At 41.6% G+C, this 17,380-nt stretch overlaps 1 protein-coding gene across 4 annotated transcripts in view; it reads left to right on the plus strand.

Moving 5' to 3' along the window:
• Positions 1 to 17,380, plus strand: part of LOC143289022 (ankyrin repeat and MYND domain-containing protein 1-like) — a 69,060-nt gene that overhangs the window by 44,663 nt on the left and 7,017 nt on the right. For 3 of the 4 annotated variants that reach the window (XM_076597794.1, XM_076597796.1, XM_076597798.1), the window contains exons 19-22: positions 78 to 243; positions 2,840 to 2,917; positions 10,713 to 10,867; positions 13,035 to 13,150. In XM_076597794.1, coding sequence (XP_076453909.1) covers positions 78 to 243; positions 2,840 to 2,917; positions 10,713 to 10,867; positions 13,035 to 13,150 — 515 coding nt within the window. The remainder of the gene's footprint in view (positions 1 to 77; positions 244 to 2,839; positions 2,918 to 10,712; positions 10,868 to 13,034; positions 13,151 to 17,380) is intronic. The other variant, XM_076597797.1, reaches the window with a different exon arrangement.

The raw sequence follows: 17,380 nt of genomic DNA on the forward strand, positions 1-17,380 counted from the left end.
CAAGTATGGATGAGAATAGCAGTATACCTCAGCTACCCAACAGGGTCACACCTGACACGCACTGTTTTCCCCGACAGGTGCCAGCCCCAGCCAGTCCTTTGTGTTTACTGGTGCCGGAGCGCCGCTGCCCCCAGGGGTCAAGGGCAAGGCCGCTGCCAAGGCCGGTCAGGTGACCTTTGAACCCGGCGCCAAAGACGGGCGGGAGAGGAGGGGAGGTGACTCTGACACCCCGGGCACTGTGAGGTGAGACGGTTGTTGGGGGGTGTGGGGGTGGGGTGGGGTGGGGGTCCCCAGCATCAGATCAAATGAACAATATGAACAATGCTTTAGTGGTCCACATGGAAATTCGTTTGTGCAATCACAGGCTTGTTATAAACACATATGCATATGTAATATGATCAGGCACACTATAAAAAGAGATTAAATAAAATGAAAAAAACTACAATAACCATTGATAGGCTTAAACCAGCTACACACACACACACACACACACACACACACACACATACACATGCACACACAGCATATATCAAGCCAATAAATTAATACAAATTCTATTTAATCATTCCAGTGCGTCTGCCATTGTCTCTAAGATGTTTTTGCCTGCAGCGTTGTGATTGCTTTATAAAATACAAAAAAAGAAAAAAAGTATTGTTTGTCTGTTGTGTGTAAAGAGTGGGCTGGATTAACCCCTAGGCTGCCTGCATGACGAGATAACTCGTCATGGCAAGCATGTATGCTTCGCTGCCTGCATGACGAGATAACTCGTCATCGAAATATTCTGACTTTTCCCTGCTTTGCATTCAGTTCGTTGACAAAAATGCTGGTAGCTTTAGCTTGGGGAATCTTTCTGGATTCTATTCATAGCTAGAAACACCATCTGCGTCATAAGGCAGTCCTTTATTTGAACGTTTTGGTTGGGTTACTGGCCGCAGTCTTTGCCTGGCTCCTCTCCTCGCTCGCTCAACAAAATGTCGGACTGACTCCGTGCTCAAGACATGCGCTCGTGGCGAACTAAATCAACCAAGATTACTTTCTTCAGCTAATGCTCAGAAAGAATTGGAGCATAAATTCGAAGGAGAAGACAGTGGTGAACATTTATAGGACGATTTGATAGAAAATAAAGGGAGCAATCAAGAGAGTGGCCAAGATACAACTATCAGTGAGTGATGCAGGCTGTTCAACTCTAGCAGACGAATTTTTAGCAGGGCACCGTATGAGCTATTTTCTTGGCACTCAGCCAACACGGTCTGATGAAGTGACGGTGTGAGAGGGGTGAAGAGGAGGGGGATGGAGACTGAGGGGGCGTGGCCTCACATCCATATTATCACTTGCAGAAGTCACAATGCATCTATTTCTTTTTCAGTTTTTTTATATTGTGGTTGTTCTAGTATGATTTTGTGTGTGCAGATATCCATTTGTCCAGAAAATGATATTTTTGTGCAAATTACCAGACTAATGTTTGTAATGAACAAGTTGAAAATGTGACAAAAAACAAAACACTGATTTCAAAACAACAGCATGTCACTTAAAATGCATAAAATGGGAAAACATCATGTGTTTTGTATTCTTTATTCATTTCCCTTTCAGAAAATATATACTTTTATGGGTCTTTCTCCAATAACAAAGAGCACAGAATTTTTTGAAAATTTATACCCGTTTTTTGTGAAAAAACCCTGGCAAATAGATTTCACTTAAATCTTATTTTCCTGGCAGCGAAAGGGTTAACCTGCACTGTACTTTGTTATTTACCCACTCATTGCTACATCCTGGGTCTGTTAGACCCAGAATCACTATAGAGTCAGTTTAGCAGTGCTGCGTTGCCTGTATGTTGTGGATCTGCAAGACCCGTTTACTTGTGATGAAACAGTCAGCTGTTGTTTGATAATACAGGTATATTTACCTGCTGTGATGACATAGTCAGCTGTTGTTTGATATTACAGGTATGTTTACCTGTTGTGATGACATAGTCAGCTGTTGTTTGATAATACAGGTATGTTTACCTGTTGTGATGACATAGTCAGCTGTTGTTTGATAATACAGGTATGTTTACCTGTTATGATGAAATAGTCAGCTGTTGTTAGATAATACAGGTATATTTACCTGCTGTGATGACATAGTCAGCTGTTGTTTGATAATACAGTATGTTACCTGTTGTGATGACATAGTCAGCTGTTGTTTGATAATACAGGTATGTTTACCTGTTGTGATGACATAGTCAGCTGTTGTTTGATATTACAGGTATGTTTACCTGTTGTGATGACATAGTCAGCTGTTGTTTGATAATACAGGTATGTTTACCTGTTGTGATGACATAGTCAGCTGTTGTTTGATATACAGGTATGTTTACCTGTTGTGATGAAATAGTCAGCTGTTGTTTGATATTACAGGTATATTTACCTGTTGTGATGAAATAGTCAGCTGTTGTTTGATAATACAGGTATGTTTACCTGTTGTGATGACATAGTCAGCTGTTGTTTGATAATATATTTACCTGTTGTGATGACATAGTCAGCTGTTGTTTGATAATCCAGGTATGTTTACCTGTTATGATGAAATAGTCAGCTGTTGTTTGATAATACAGGTATGTTTACCTGTTATGATGAAATAGTCAGCTGTTGTTTGATAATACAGGTATGTTTACCTGTTATGATGAAATAGTCAGCTGTTGTTAGATAAGACAGGTACATTTATCAGTTGTGACGAATAGACAGCTGATGTTAGATAATACAGGTGTGTTTTCCTGTTATAACTGAATAGAGAGCCGTTGAAACCTGACACTATCGACAGTTGGTTTATTCATGGAATGTGTCCTTGACCTCTGTATGCATGCAAACAGGTCAGGGGTCATGACAATTGTCGCCAAGAGCGCTAGTGAGGTCAAACGCTTCGCGGGTCAGACCAAACCTGCGATAAGGTTTGAATTCCTCTTCCTTTGATGGTCAGGTTTTTTCTGCCTGCCGTTTCTCACCCCAACCTTCCACAACCCCCCTCCAGTTTATATTTTGCTAATTCATATCGCTCTTTTTTTTTTTTCCTGAGTAATGATTTATTTTTTGTTCTTCAGTTACTGTTTTTCATTTGTTTAATTTTCATTTGTAGATAGATTCTCTTTTCTTTGTACTTTTAAAATTTTTTTTTATCTGTATCAAATTCTTTTTTTTGTTTGTTTGTTTTGTTTGAATTTGCTGAACTGGACTTTGAAGAATCTAGTTCATAAAGCATTGCGTTTTCTTTTTAAATCAGTGGTCATTATGTTGGCAAAGGCTGGTTTGTAGTACAGTATGTTCTATATGTTAAAATGTTAATCATTCGGAAAAAAAAACAAAAAAACACCCCACAAACAGTTGTTGGAACATACTGCAGAACATGTGTCCTGTTTGTGTGAACATTCTGTGGTAAGTGAGTTAATAGTCATCAGTTGACAGTTACAACATTATGTGCTCACTTCACACCCATTCCGAATCTTTCTGGTTACTTAAATAAACTCTTATTCAAGCATACAAGTCCATCAATATGAATGGTTTTTGCCTTTTTGGTTTCCTTTTAATTGTGGTTTTTGCCTTTTTGGTTTCCTTTTAATTGCTTTGCATTGGGAACTGGAAAGGACGTCTTTTGAAAAAAAGGGACTTGTGTTTCTCATTATGAGATAGGCAGATCTGTTTTATTTATATGTCAGCAGTAACTTGGAAGTCTGTCAGAAGGCATTTGGCTTGTTTCCCTCACTGGTAGATGCACTTAGAAATGCACAGGCTGAATGGCTCAGTTGTGGTTTCTTTTAGAAATGCACAGGCTAAGGTTAAGTCATGATTTCACTTAGAAGAGCACCGCCTAAACAGTTTAGTCGAAATTTCAGTTAGAGATGCATTGGCTAAACGGTTCAGTTATGATTTTATGCTGGAATTTATTTTCAGTGTTGATTCATTTTTGGGCAGCACCTTTTCCACCCCCATCACCACTTTTCCGTTAGATCTGTGGATATTGACAGTAGATGTTAACATTGCACTATTTTCACTATTGTTCCAATCAGTTATTTATTCTTTTTTTTTTGTTGTTCAGCCTTGATCTGTATTTGAGTGTTTGTGTATATTTCATATTTATATACATTTGTATTCTTATAACGCATTTACATTTTGTAAAGGAAATAAAAGCATGGTGTAGACTAGGTATTGCATGTACTTAATCCACATGATAGGAGAACTCTGTGACGCCACTACACAGGGCAAGGATGTATCTCTGTTAACTCTTCTTCTTCTTCTTCTGCATTCGTGGGCTGCAACTCCCACGTTCACACGTATGTACACGAGTGGGTCTTTACGTGTATGACCGTTTTTACCCCGCCATGTAGGCAGCCATACTCCGTTTTCGGGGGTGTGCATTCTGGGTATGTTCTTGTTTCCATAACCCACCGAACGCTGACATGGATTACAGGATCTTTAACGTGCCTATTTGATCTTCTGCTTGCATATACACACGAAGAGGGTTCAAGCACTAGCAGGTCTGCACATATGTTGACCTGGGAGATCGTAAAAATCTCCACCCTTTACCCACCAGGCGCCGTCACCGTGATTCGAACCCGGGACCCTCAGATTGACAGTCCAACGCTTTAACCACTCGGCTATTGCACCCGTCATCTCTGTTAACAACTGGTTACACTTGTTTACAGCCTACAAGTCACAACACACACACATGCATGCATGCAAACACGCTTTTAAAAAGACTTCTTTTTTTTTTGTCCATAAACAGGATGAATCATGAAAGGGACAAAAGTTAGCAGAGAAAAAAACGAAAAACATTTTCCTTTTCATACAGGTTCTTGACACAATAGTTTATTTTTTTCTGGCCTTTGGAGCTTAAAAGGTTTACAAAAAGTGATTAAATATTGTGATAAATCCATATACACTACACCACATTCTGGGCAGATGCCTGACCAGTACCATAACCCAACATGCTTTGTCAGGCCTTGAGTGCATGCATATATATATTTGGGTACCTATCAGAGTGGATTTTGTTTACCGAGTTTTGCTAGATTAGAACATTATACTTACGTTGCCATGGGTTCTTTTTTCATTGTGCCAAATACGTGCTGCGTAAGGAACCTCAGTTCATTGTTTCATGTGAACGACTAGACGCTCAGTTTGATTTCCCAGTCAGAGGTGGTGAGAAAGGGGGGGAGACCGGGATTTGAACCCACATGCCGACAGACACTGTGTTGACAGAGAAGCATCTTTAACCATTCTGGCCCACCTTCCTCCTACCTTCTGCCCACCATGTGCTCACCCCCTGGCCCCCCTCCAACCCCCCACTCCTCCCCCCACACACCCCCCCCATGCCCCCACGCCCCCTCCCCCGCTCCCTCCTGTGATGTTGATGATATCTGTCAGTCATCAAGTGTCCCCTTTCCCTTCACTGCCCAGAATGTGTGTCTTCATGTTTTACATTCATTTGCTTATTTGTCATCATTGTTGTCTTATTTATTTATTTATTTATTTATTATTATTATTATTATTATTATTATTATTATTTTATTATTATTATTATTACTACTACTATCTTTTTTTTATATTGTAATTATTATTTATTTATTTATGTAAGCTTATCTATTATTTATTCACCTTTCTTCTTTTTTTTTTTTCTTTTTTTTTTCCTCAAGGCCTGACTAAGCGCGTTGGGTTATGCTGCTGGTCAGGCATCTGCTTGGCAGATGTGGTGTAGTGTATATGGATTTGTCCGAATGCAGTGACGCCTCCTTGAGCGACTGAAACTGAAACGGAAACTGCCCGGTCCTGGACTGAGTTTAGCAACTCTGTGTGGGGGGTGGGTGGGTGGAGGGCTGGCGGGATAGGGGGTCAGGGGGGTGGGGGGGGGGGGGAGATTTACGTATGTGTTTGTGTTTGTCTATGAATATGTGTGTATATATGTGTGTTTGTCTGTGAATGTGTGTGTATATGTGTATTTGTCAGTGAATATCTGTGTATATGTGTGTTTGTGAATATGTGTATATGTGTTTGTGAATATGTGTATATGTGTGTTTGTCTGTGACTATGTGTGTATATGTGTGTTTGTCTGTGAATATGTGTGTATATGTGTTTGTGAATATGTGTGTATATGTGGGTTTGTCTATGAATATGTGTGTATGTGTGTGTTTGTGAATATGTGTGTATATGTGGGTTTGTCTGTGAATATGTGTATATGTATTTGTGAATATGTGTGTATATGCACGTTTGTCTATGAATATGTGTGTATATGTGCGTTTGTCTCCGAATATGTGTGTATATGTGTGTTTTTCTATGAATATGTGTGTGTATGTGTGTTTCTCTATGAATATGTGTGTATATATGTGTTTGTCTATGAATATGTGTGTATATGTGCGTTTGTCTCCGAATATGTGTGTATATGTGTGTTTTTCTATGAATATGTGTGTGTATGTTTGTTTCTCTATGAATATGTGTGTATATATGTGTTTGTCTGTGAATATGTGTGTATATGTGTGTTTTTCTATGAATATATGTGTGTATGTGTGTTTCTCTATGAATATGTGTGTATATATGTGTTTGTCTATGAATATGTGTGTATATGTGCGTTTGTCTGTGAATGTGTGTGTGTATGTGCGTTTGTCTGTGAATATGTGTGTATATGTGCGTTTTTCTCCGAATATGTGTGTATATGTGTGTTTTTCTATGAATATGTGTGTGTATGTGTGTTTCTCTATGAATATGTGTGTATATATGTGTTTGTCTATGAATATGTGTGTATATGTGCGTTTGTCTGTGAATGTGTGTGTATATGTGCGTTTGTCTGTGAATGTGTGTGTATATATGTGTTTGTCTATGAATATGTGTGTATATGTGCGTTTGTCTGTGAATGTGTGTGTGTATGTCGGACAGGGGATGGGGGAGGTGTGTGGTGTATATATGTGTCTGTGTCTGTGTGTCTATATATATATGTCTTTGTTTGAGTATGTGGAGGGGGGGGATGGAAGGGGGGGGGGAGGGAGGAGGAGGGTGTATGTATGTGTGTGTGTGTGTGTTTGTATACATGTATATGTTTGTGTGTGTGTGTGTGTGTGTGTGTGTGTGAACTGGCTTGGTGAATCTCTGGACAGCCCCCCAGCCCCCCCCCCCCCAACCCTCCCCGCCTCCACCCCCCCCGACCTCCCCGACCTCCCCTTCTCCTCTTCCCTGTCTCCTCTTCTCTCTCCTCATCTCTCTGTCAGCATCAATGATCAATGATCAATGATCAAAAACAACAAGACATTAAATCTTTAATCGCAAATCAATGAATGCATTTAAGAGCTTTTGTGTATCGGGCCTGTGAACGCAAAAAGTGATCCGCAAGGGGCTTTCAGCATACTGCAGATTTTACCTTTACCTTTGCCATTTACCCCTTACCTTTTACCATGCCTTTGATGGCTTTGGTGTTGGGGCTCCCAGCTGCTTTGTAACACTTTGGTTTTAGCTAGTGTGTGTAACACAGTGATGATATTCATGGTAATGATAGTGATGTACAAAAAAAACAATCATGTTATTGACAATAATAATGTGACAATGATGTTTGATATTGTCATTGATAATGATAACAATAACAAAAATAACAAATAACACTATGAATGATGATGGTCGTGATGATGATGACAATGATGCTGATGATGATGATGATGATAACTACCATAATAATGATGATGATGATGATGATGATGACGCAGTGATGTTTGATGGCCTTGTTAACAAAGATAAAGAGGAAATAAAAAAGAAGATAAGGTGCTGGAACATCATAAATGTTTTCCTATTTTATTGACTATGTTTTAACCCGGTGTTCGGTTGTCTGTGTGAGTGTATGTGTGTGTGTGTGTGTGTGTGTGTGTCCGTGTGTCTGTGTGTCTGTGTGTCCGTGGTAAACTTTAACATTGACATTTTCTCTACAAATACTTTGTCAGTTGACACCAAATTTGGCATAAAAATATGAAAAATTCAGTTCTTTCCAGTTATCTTGTTTAAAACAATATTGCACCTCTGGGATGGGCACAAAAAAAGTTAAAAAAAAAGAAGCCTAATTATATGCAAACTGCATTTACTGTTACATTTATATTTTTTGTATTCTCTAAACTTGGCACTTTGACCTCTTATTCTGACACAACAACAAGAGGAGTCATTGTTATCATTTTTTGTTCAAACAGGAACTTCTTTTGCTAAGCATGGAATTTTTATTTATTTTGCAAACGTTTTGGTGCAGATAGTAAAAAAGGGAAATTACCATGTAATTAATGCTAGGGGACTTAATTTATCACAAGTGAGTCTTGAAGGCTTAGCCTCTCTTGTTTTATTTTATTTTATTTTATTTTATTTTATTTTATTTTTGTTAGGTGGATGGAAAAGGCCGGGCATGATAGACAGAAAGTGAAATACTGCCATTTTGACACCGAACTGTTTGATTCTGATCATTTTGTTCTGTTGGCAGTGTTGAGAATTGGGATGCGATAGTTCACTGAGCACATCAAGTCAGACTTTTGGCAGGAACTGACTGTCAAGAAAGTCGCTGTGTTTCTTGTACTATTTATAGTTACTTCTTTTCTCCACATTTTGAGCTATGGGGTGAAATTTAAGGGATTATTCCATTTTGAACAATTGTTTTGGCTGTTGGCGTTTGCTTATTTATTTATTTATTTATTTGTTTGTTTTTTTTCACTTTTTTTTTTTTTTTTTGCTTGTGAAGATTTGTCAATGTGTGCACATAAAGGTGTGTTTTGTGCCTGCTTGAATGGGAATGCAGAGTGTATGTGTGTGCATGCATATGTGTGTGTGTGTGTGTGTGTGTGTGTGTGTGTGTGTGTGTGCCTGTTGTTGTGTTTGTCAACTGAAATATTGTGATTTTTGTTTGGACTTGCATGGGGCATGCTGTGATGATATTGGGCAGTGAAATTATCCCACAAACCGCATGCGGCTGAGGCCACAAAAAACGCTTATGAAATTATCGGCTTGCAATTGTAGCTTTCTGACCAATGATGTATGTGTACACTGATGTATGTATACAGTGATGTATACTTGCATGCATGCATGCTTTGCAGCATGTCAGTATGTACTCTGTAATCATAGATTTGATCATTTATATTATGGGCAGTCTTCCTTGGTGCATCTGTCGTCTCTCAGTCTATGTGTTTCAGTGTCTGTATGTGTGTGTGTGTGTTTCTGTTTTCATTTCCCCATTTCTATGCAATGATTTGTGAGCGTGTGTGTGTCTGTGTCTGTGTTTGTGTGTCTGTATGTGTGTGTGTGTGTGTGTGTGTGCATTTGTGTGTGTGTGTGTGTGTGTGTGTGTGTGTGTGTGCACCTCTGTGTGTGTGTATATGGGGAGGGGAGAGTGTGGGTGTGTGTGGGTGTGTATTTGTATCTGTGCATGTGTGTTTAATGTGTGTGAGTGTGTTTTTGTATCTGTGCATGTGTGTTAATGTCAATATCATCTGCAAACTACAGAATATTTAATGATTATACCTATTGGCAGAAGCTTTGTCTTAAATTGGATGCGAAGTAAATGATTTCCTTTAATAATTAGACAACATTAAAAAAAAGAAAAGAAAAAGGAACACCCATATATACATTCGCATGCATGCACACACGTGCACGCACACACACACACACGCACACACACACACACACACACGCACACACACGCTGAGAAAAATCCTTGGAGAGTAGATTTACCAAGCTTTGTTGCACTGTGTGACTAACTAACACGTGTTGTGGTCGCACTGCTGTGTGAATGTCTGTGGAAACTGCCCTGGTGTGATGTATTTAGCTGACACAGTTCACACGGACAGGCAGAGGTTCATGGCATGTGACGTGTCTGTGTCTGCCAATCTTCTCTTTTCTTGTAAACTCCTCTGTTTTTGTCTGTTTGTTTTACTTTGTTTTAATGTGTACATGTGTGTTTTGTTTGTCTAGGCCACTCAGATGATACAGTGTGTTGTGTGTGTGTGTGTGTGTGTGTTTGCGTTTTTCAGGAAACTGTTGTTCAAGACCTGATACGATGACTCATTGTGTTCCTTATATGTTGTTTTCTTCAGAAAGCCATTGTTCAAGTTCTTTTATAATGACCTGTGTTCCATGTGTGTTGTTTTGTTCTCATTGTTCTCAAGTTCTGTTATCATGACACAGTGTGTTCTCTGTGTGTTTGCTAAGCTGTTGTACAAGTACTGCTACAATGAGATGTGTTCTGTGCGTTTTATTTCTGCATGAAGCCGTTGTTCAAGTACTGTTGCAATGACATGTGTCCTGTGTTTGCTGTTTTCTTCAGGAAGCCGTTGTTCAAGTACTGTTACAATGACATGTGTTCTGTGTTTGCTGTTTTCTCCAGGAAGCCGTTGTTCAAGTACTGTTACAATGACATGTGTCCTGTGTTTGCTGTTTTCTTCAGGAAGCCGTTTTTTCAAGTACTGTTACGATGACATGTGTTCTGTGTTTGCTGTTTTCTCCAGGAAGCCGTTGTTCAAGTACTGTTACGATGAAATGTGTTCTGTGTTTGCTGTTTTCTTCAGGAAGCCGTTGTTCAAGTACTGTTACGATGACATGTGTCCTGTGTTTGTTGTTTTCTTCAGGAAGCCGTTTTTTCAAGTACTGTTACGATGAAATGTGTCCTGTGTTTGTTGTTTTCTTCAGGAAGCCGTTGTTCAAGTACTGTCACGATGACATGTGTCCTGTGTTTGCTGTTTTCTCCAGGAAGCCGTTGTTCAAGTACTGTTACGACTGCGGGCGGTCAGTGGGCGTGCGGCTGTCTGCGTGCACGCGGTGCAAGGAGGTGTTCTACTGCAGCAAGGCCTGCAAGCTGAAGGCCTGGAACGCTCGTCACAAGGAGGAGTGTGTGCGGGTGGGAGGTGGGTGCGGCTGTCTGGCTGGCTGTCTGTTTCACCACGGTGTCCACATCTGTGTCTGTTTCACCACGGTGTCCACATCTGTGTCTGTTTCACCACGGTGTCCACATCTGTGTCTGTTCCACCACGGTGTCCACATCTGTCTGTTCCACCATGGTGTCCACATCTGTGTCTGTTCCACCACGGTGTCCACATCTGTGTCTGTTTCACCATGTTGTTCCACATCTGTGTCTGTTCCACCACGTTGTCCACATCTGTGTCTGTTCCACCATGTTGTCCACATCTGTGTCTGTTTCACCACGTTGTCCACATCTGTGTCTGTTTCACCACGGTGTCCACATCTGTGTCTGTTTCACCACGGTGTCCACATCTGTGTCTGTTTCACCATGTTGTCCACATCTGTCTGTTTCACCATGTTGTCCACATCTGTGTCTGTTCCACCATGGTGTCCACATATGTGTCTGTTTCACCACGTTGTCCACATCTGTGTCTGTTTCACCACGGTGTCCACATCTGTCATCTGTTTCACCACGTTGTCCACATCTGTGTCTGTTTCACCACGGTGTCCACATCTGTGTCTGTTTCACCATGTTGTCCACATCTGTGTCTGTTTCACCACGTTGTCCACATCTGTGTCTGTTTCACCACGGTGTCCACATCTGTGTCTGTTTCACCACAGTGTCCACATCTGTGTCTGTTCCACCACGTTGTCCACATCTGTGTCTGTTTCACCATAGTGTCCACATCTGTGTCTGTTTCACCACGTTGTCCACATCTGTGTCTGTTCCACCACGGTGTCCACATCTGTCTGTTTCACCACGTTGTCCATATCTGTGTAGGTTTCACCATGTTGTCCACATCTGTGTCTGTTCCACCATGTTGTCCACATCTGTGTCTGTTTCACCACGGTGTCCACATCTGTGTCTGTTTCACCACGTTGTCCACATCTGTGTCTGTTTCACCATGTTGTCCACATCTGTCTGTTTCACCACGGTGTCCACATCTGTGTCTGTTTCACCATGGTGTCCACATCTGTCTGTTTCACCATGTTGTCCACATCTGTGTCTGTTTCACCATGTCGTCCACATCTGTCTGTTTCACCATGTTGTACACATGAGCGCTTTACAAACCCGGGGTCATTTGTACAACAGGCTGCCTACCTGGGTATAGTCGACTGACGGCTGCCACTGGGCACTCATCATTGATTTCCTGTGTCATTCAGTCAGATTTCAGGCATACACACATACACACTCAGACAGACATGCAGTGCTTTGGTTCATGCTAATGCCAGGCATACGCCCAGCAGATGTAACACATAGATTTGTCAGAACGCAGTGACATGTCCTTGAGACACAGAAGTGTGGTGTGTGGTGACTGTGTGGTGTGGTGACGGCGGTGTGTGGTGACTGTGTGGTGACTGTGGTGTGTGGTGACTGTGTGGTGTGTGGTGACAGTGTGGTGACACGGTGACTGTGTGGGCTGTGGTGACTGTGTGGTGTGTGGTGACTGTGTGGTGCGTGGTGTGGTGTGTGGTGACAGTGTGGTGCATGGTGACAGTGTGGTGCGTGGTGACTTGTGGGGTGTGGTGACTGTGTGGGGTGTGGTGACTGTGGGGTGTGGTGACAGTGATGACTGTGGTGACAGTGTGGTGTGGTGTGGTGACTGTGTGGCGACTGTGTGGTGTGTGGTGAGTGTGCGGTGTGCAGTGACTGGTGACTGTGGTGACAGTCTGGTGTGGCGACTGTGTGGGGTGTGGTGACAGTGTGGTGTGGTGACTGTGTGGCGACTGTGTGGTGTGTGGTGACAGTGTGGTGTGGTGACTGTGTGGTGTGTGGTGACAGTGTGGTGTGGTGACTGTGTGGCGACTGTGTGGTGTGTGGTGACAGTGTGGTGTGTTGTGACTGTGTGGGGTGTGGTGACTGTGGTGTGTGGTGACAGTGTGGTGTGTGGTGACCTTGGTGACAGTGTGGTCTGTGGTGACAGTGTGGTTTGTGGTGACGGTGTGGTGTGTGGTGACAGTGTGATGACTGTGGTAACTGTGTGGTGTGTGTGGTGACACGGTGACAGTGTGGTGTGTGGTGACAGTGTGGTGACTGTGGTAACTGTGTGGTGTGTGTGGTGACACGGTGACAGTGCGGTGTGTGGTGACACGGTGACTGTGGTGTGCCAGGCCGGTCCCCCAGCCCCCGTGAGGCGCGAGGGAAGAGACAGCAGAGTGACAGCCCTTCTGCAGCCACACATGGCGCCGACGCCGGGGAGAAGGAGAAGAGGAACATCAGGATACATGTATGTATCAGTGTGGGCCAGGAGTCTGAAGCTGGGGGCTGCCTTCTTCTGTCTTCTCATCTTCTTGTCTTTCCTTTTGTATTTTATTCATTCATTTTTAATTCAGTCTTGTGTAGATTTTTCAGGCTATATCTGGTGAAACGACAGCAACAAAACAGGGTTATTTTCATGTAGAGTTGTTTTAATTGCTGATTGTTGTCAAATGTAATATAGCATTTTGATTGGGTTTTTTTTTTTTAAACTTATTTATTTTTGTTGTTGTTTTGGGGATTTTTGTTTGTTTGTTTGAATGGAAAGGGCTGTTGTTTTTTTGCCGTGTTCGATTTGGCATGGTGGTGGTGGTGGTGGTGTATGAGTGTGTGTGTGTGTGTGCATGTATATATGCAATATGCATGTATGTGTGTGTGTGTGTTCTTTATGCATGCTTATGTGCCTGTGTGGTTGTGTATGTGTGTATGACTTTGGTGGTGTGTTAAGATAATTTGCTTTACAATTATTATGTGATTTTGGTCCTCTTGCGCAGTATTCTCTCTGTCTGTCTGTCTCCATCTGTGCCTCGCTTACCCATTTATTCATCATCTGGCAGAGGGACCTTGTGACTTTGTGTTTTTCACAATCAGGAGGTCAAACATTTTATTCACCGTCTGGCAGAGGGACCTTGTGACTGTGTTTTTCACAATCAGGAGGTCAAACATTTTATTCACCGTCTGCCAGAGGGACCTTGTGACTCTGTGTTTTTCACAATCAGGAGGTCAAACATTTTATTCACCGTCTGGCAGAGGGACTTTGTGACTCTGTGTTTTTCACAATCAGGAGGTCAAACATTTTATTCACCATCTGGCAGAGGAACCTTGTGACTGTGTTTTTCACAATCAGGAGGTCAAACATTTTATTCACCGTCTGCCAGAGGGACTTTGTAACTGTGTTTTTCACAATCAGGAGGTCAAACATTTTATTCGCCGTCTGGCAGAGGGACCTTGTGACTTTGTTTTTCACAATCATGAGGTCAAACATTTTATTCACCGTCTGCCAGATGGACCTTGTGACTCTGTGTTTTTCACAATCAGGAGGTCAAACATTTTATTCACCGTCTGCCAGAGGGACCTTGTGACTTTGTTTTTCACAATCAGGAGGTCAAACATTTTATTCACCGTCTGCCAGAGGGACCTTGTGAATGTTTTTCACAGTCAGGAGGTCAAACATTTTATTCACCGTCTGCCAGAGGGACCTTGTGACTTTGTTTTTCACAATCAGGAGGTCAAACATTTTATTCACCGTCTGCCAGATGGACTTTGTGACTCTGTGTTTTTCACAATCAGGAGGTCAAACATTTTATTCACCGTCTGGCAGAGGGACTTTGTGACTCTGTGTTTTTCACAATCAGGAGGTCAAACATTTTATTCACCGTCTGCCAGAGGGACTTTGTGACTCTGTTTTCCTGCAGTTTGGTCTGAGTGAAGGGTGTGGGACAGACCTCAGCCGTGTGTTGAAGGAGCAGAGGAAGGACAGCAGAATGTCACACCATGTCCGTCCCTAGTCCGCTTCTGCTGCTTATGGCGCCACCTGCTGGGGAGGAATGTTCTGGAAGCATGGGAGACTCTCCCCAAGTGGCTTAAAGCTGTCGTGGGGAAGAAAGCAAAGCGAACTGCCGTACAGGGTTTACCAAAGTCAGAACAAACTGCTTGTGAGTTGTGCAGCTTTTAGCTGATTGAGGTTTTTGTTGGTTGGGTTTTTTCTTTTTGTTTATTGATGGTTAAGTGCAGCAGTGTTTGGTGCTGCTGTTTCGTTTTCCTTGTTGTCTTGGGTTCTTTCCGTGTCTAGAGCTTTGGCCAAGTTGTTTGACTGACTTCAGTCCGCATGGAGATGTCTTGTTGTTTGACTTCAGTCTGCATGGAGATGTCTTGTTGATTGACTTCAATCTGCATGGAGATGTCTTGTTGTTTGACTTCAGCCTGCATGGAGATTTCTTGTTGTTTGATTGACTTCAGCCTGCATGGAGATTTCTTGTTGATTGATTGACTTCAGCCTGCATGGAGATTTCTTGTTGATTGACTGACTTCAGCCTGCATGGAGATTTCTTGTTGATTGATTGACTTCAGCCTGCATGGAGATTTCTTGTTGTTTTATTGACTTCAGCCTGCATGGAGATTTCTTGTTGATTGATTGACTTCAATCTGCATGGAGATGTCTTGTTGTTATTGACTCAGCCTGCATGGAGATTTCTTGTTGTTTGACTGACTTCAGCCTGCATGGAGATTTCTTGTTGATTGATTGACTTCAGCCTGCATGGAGATTTCTTGTTGTTTTATTGACTTCAGCCTGCATGGAGATTTCTTGTTGTTTGACTGACTTCAGCCTGCATGGAGATTTCTTGTTGATTGACTTCAGCCAGCATGGAGATTTCTTGTTGTTTGATTGACTTCAGCCTGCATGGAGATTTCTTGTTGATTGACTGACTTCAGCCTGCATGGAGATTTCTTGTTGTTTGATTGACTTCAGCCTGCATGGAGATTTCTTGTTGTTTGATTGACTTCAGCCTGCATGGAGATTTCTTTGTTTGATTGACTTCAGCCTGCATGGAGATTTCTTGTTGTTTGACTGACTTCAGCCTGCATGGAGATTTCTTGTTGATTGACTGACTTCAGCCTGCATGGAGATTTCTTTGGCATGGATTGCACAGACTGTGCGTCTGGTGTTTTTGTTTCGTTGCTTCTTGAGTTGAGGTCCTGCTTGTTGAAACACTGAGAGGGGCATGTCTTTACTTTCTGTTCATCATCCTTTGTTTGTCTGTTGGTTTGTGTTTTTTGTGTGTGTTTGACTTACTTGACTTATGCCTATAGCTCCGCTCGGGAACAAAGGGCCGCAACAGCACTCCTCCAACGGACACGGTTTGGGGCGATCCTCTTTATCTGGGCCCACGTCATTCCGGCTGCCTTCACTTCAGTGTCCGTACTTCTTCTCCAAGTCTGCCTGGGTCTGCCAACTTTGCGTTTGCCTTGGGGGTTCCAGTCAAGTGCCTGGCGAGTGATGTTGAGTGGTGACTTGCGCAACGTGTGGCCTATCCACCCCCACTTTCTCTTTTTGATTTCTTCTTCTATGGGTGCTTGTTTGGTTCTGTCCCAGAGGTCTTCATTTGAGATGATTTCAGGCCACCTGATGTTCAGAATGTTGCGCAGGCATCTGTTGACAAATGTCTGGAGTTTGTTCCTGTTGGTCTTGGTAGTGCGCCATGTCTCTGAGCCGTACAGCATGACTGACTTGACGTTGGTGTTAAATGTGTTTAAAAGGTGATAATGGGGGTGCGTATGTAACGGTGGGTGTGTTTCCTCAGTGTTTTTATTTATACTGATTTGATACTTCTTATATTATTTTGCAGGTAAGTTTGTTGGGTTGTTTTTTTTGTCAAGTCACTTTGCATGCACAAGAATGGTCTTTTCCTGTTTAAATCTCCTCTTGCATGCTGCATGGGTTACTTTTGTAGCTTCTTTATCCTCTCTAAATTCTTTTTGTATTGTGCATGTTTGTTTGGTTTTTTTTTATTTACTTAGCTCAAAATCTTTCTTCCTTGTAGAGTTTTTATTGGTGTGAGAACTTCAGATATTGTGTGGTGTTGGTGGTTTTTTTGGTTTGTCTGTTTTTTGTTTTTGTTTTTTTACAATCTATAGATGATATCTCACATTTTCTTTTCTTCCTTTCTTGTCTGTTTTACTTCCCTGCTTTCATTTCTTTTTATACACTCAAGCACAATCACACATACATGGGTACATGTCTCACTTACACACACACACACACACACACACACACACACACACACACACACACACACTCAAAACCTTGCCTTTTTTTTTTCTTTTTTTTTTTTGTTACAGGAATAAATGTTTCCATTATAAGATTGATGATGTGAAATATGTTCAGGATATGAGCATCTCTCTTGAGGGTCTGCTGTTTTTCATCCTTTTCATGAATCCTTTCTGTTATTTTTCTTCTTCTTTTTTTTTTTTTTTTAATTTTTAGATTTCACTATTTTGTATTTTGATTTGCAGTTTTAGTGTAGTTTGTTTGCTGTTGATGTTTGTTTGTTTGGTATGGTCTAAAAAAATTTTTTAGTTTTTGTTCTTATGCATGTATCTATTTTACAAAAAAATGGAGAAATTACTTTAGATGCAGGTGAGAAGTTTGAATTAATGCAAGCTTTAAAACTGGGTAATTTTTTTGACTCACTTGTGTAAA

Source organism: Babylonia areolata, chromosome 13 (genome assembly GCF_041734735.1).
Source record: "Babylonia areolata isolate BAREFJ2019XMU chromosome 13, ASM4173473v1, whole genome shotgun sequence".
Classification (NCBI taxonomy): domain Eukaryota; kingdom Metazoa; phylum Mollusca; class Gastropoda; order Neogastropoda; family Buccinidae; genus Babylonia; species Babylonia areolata.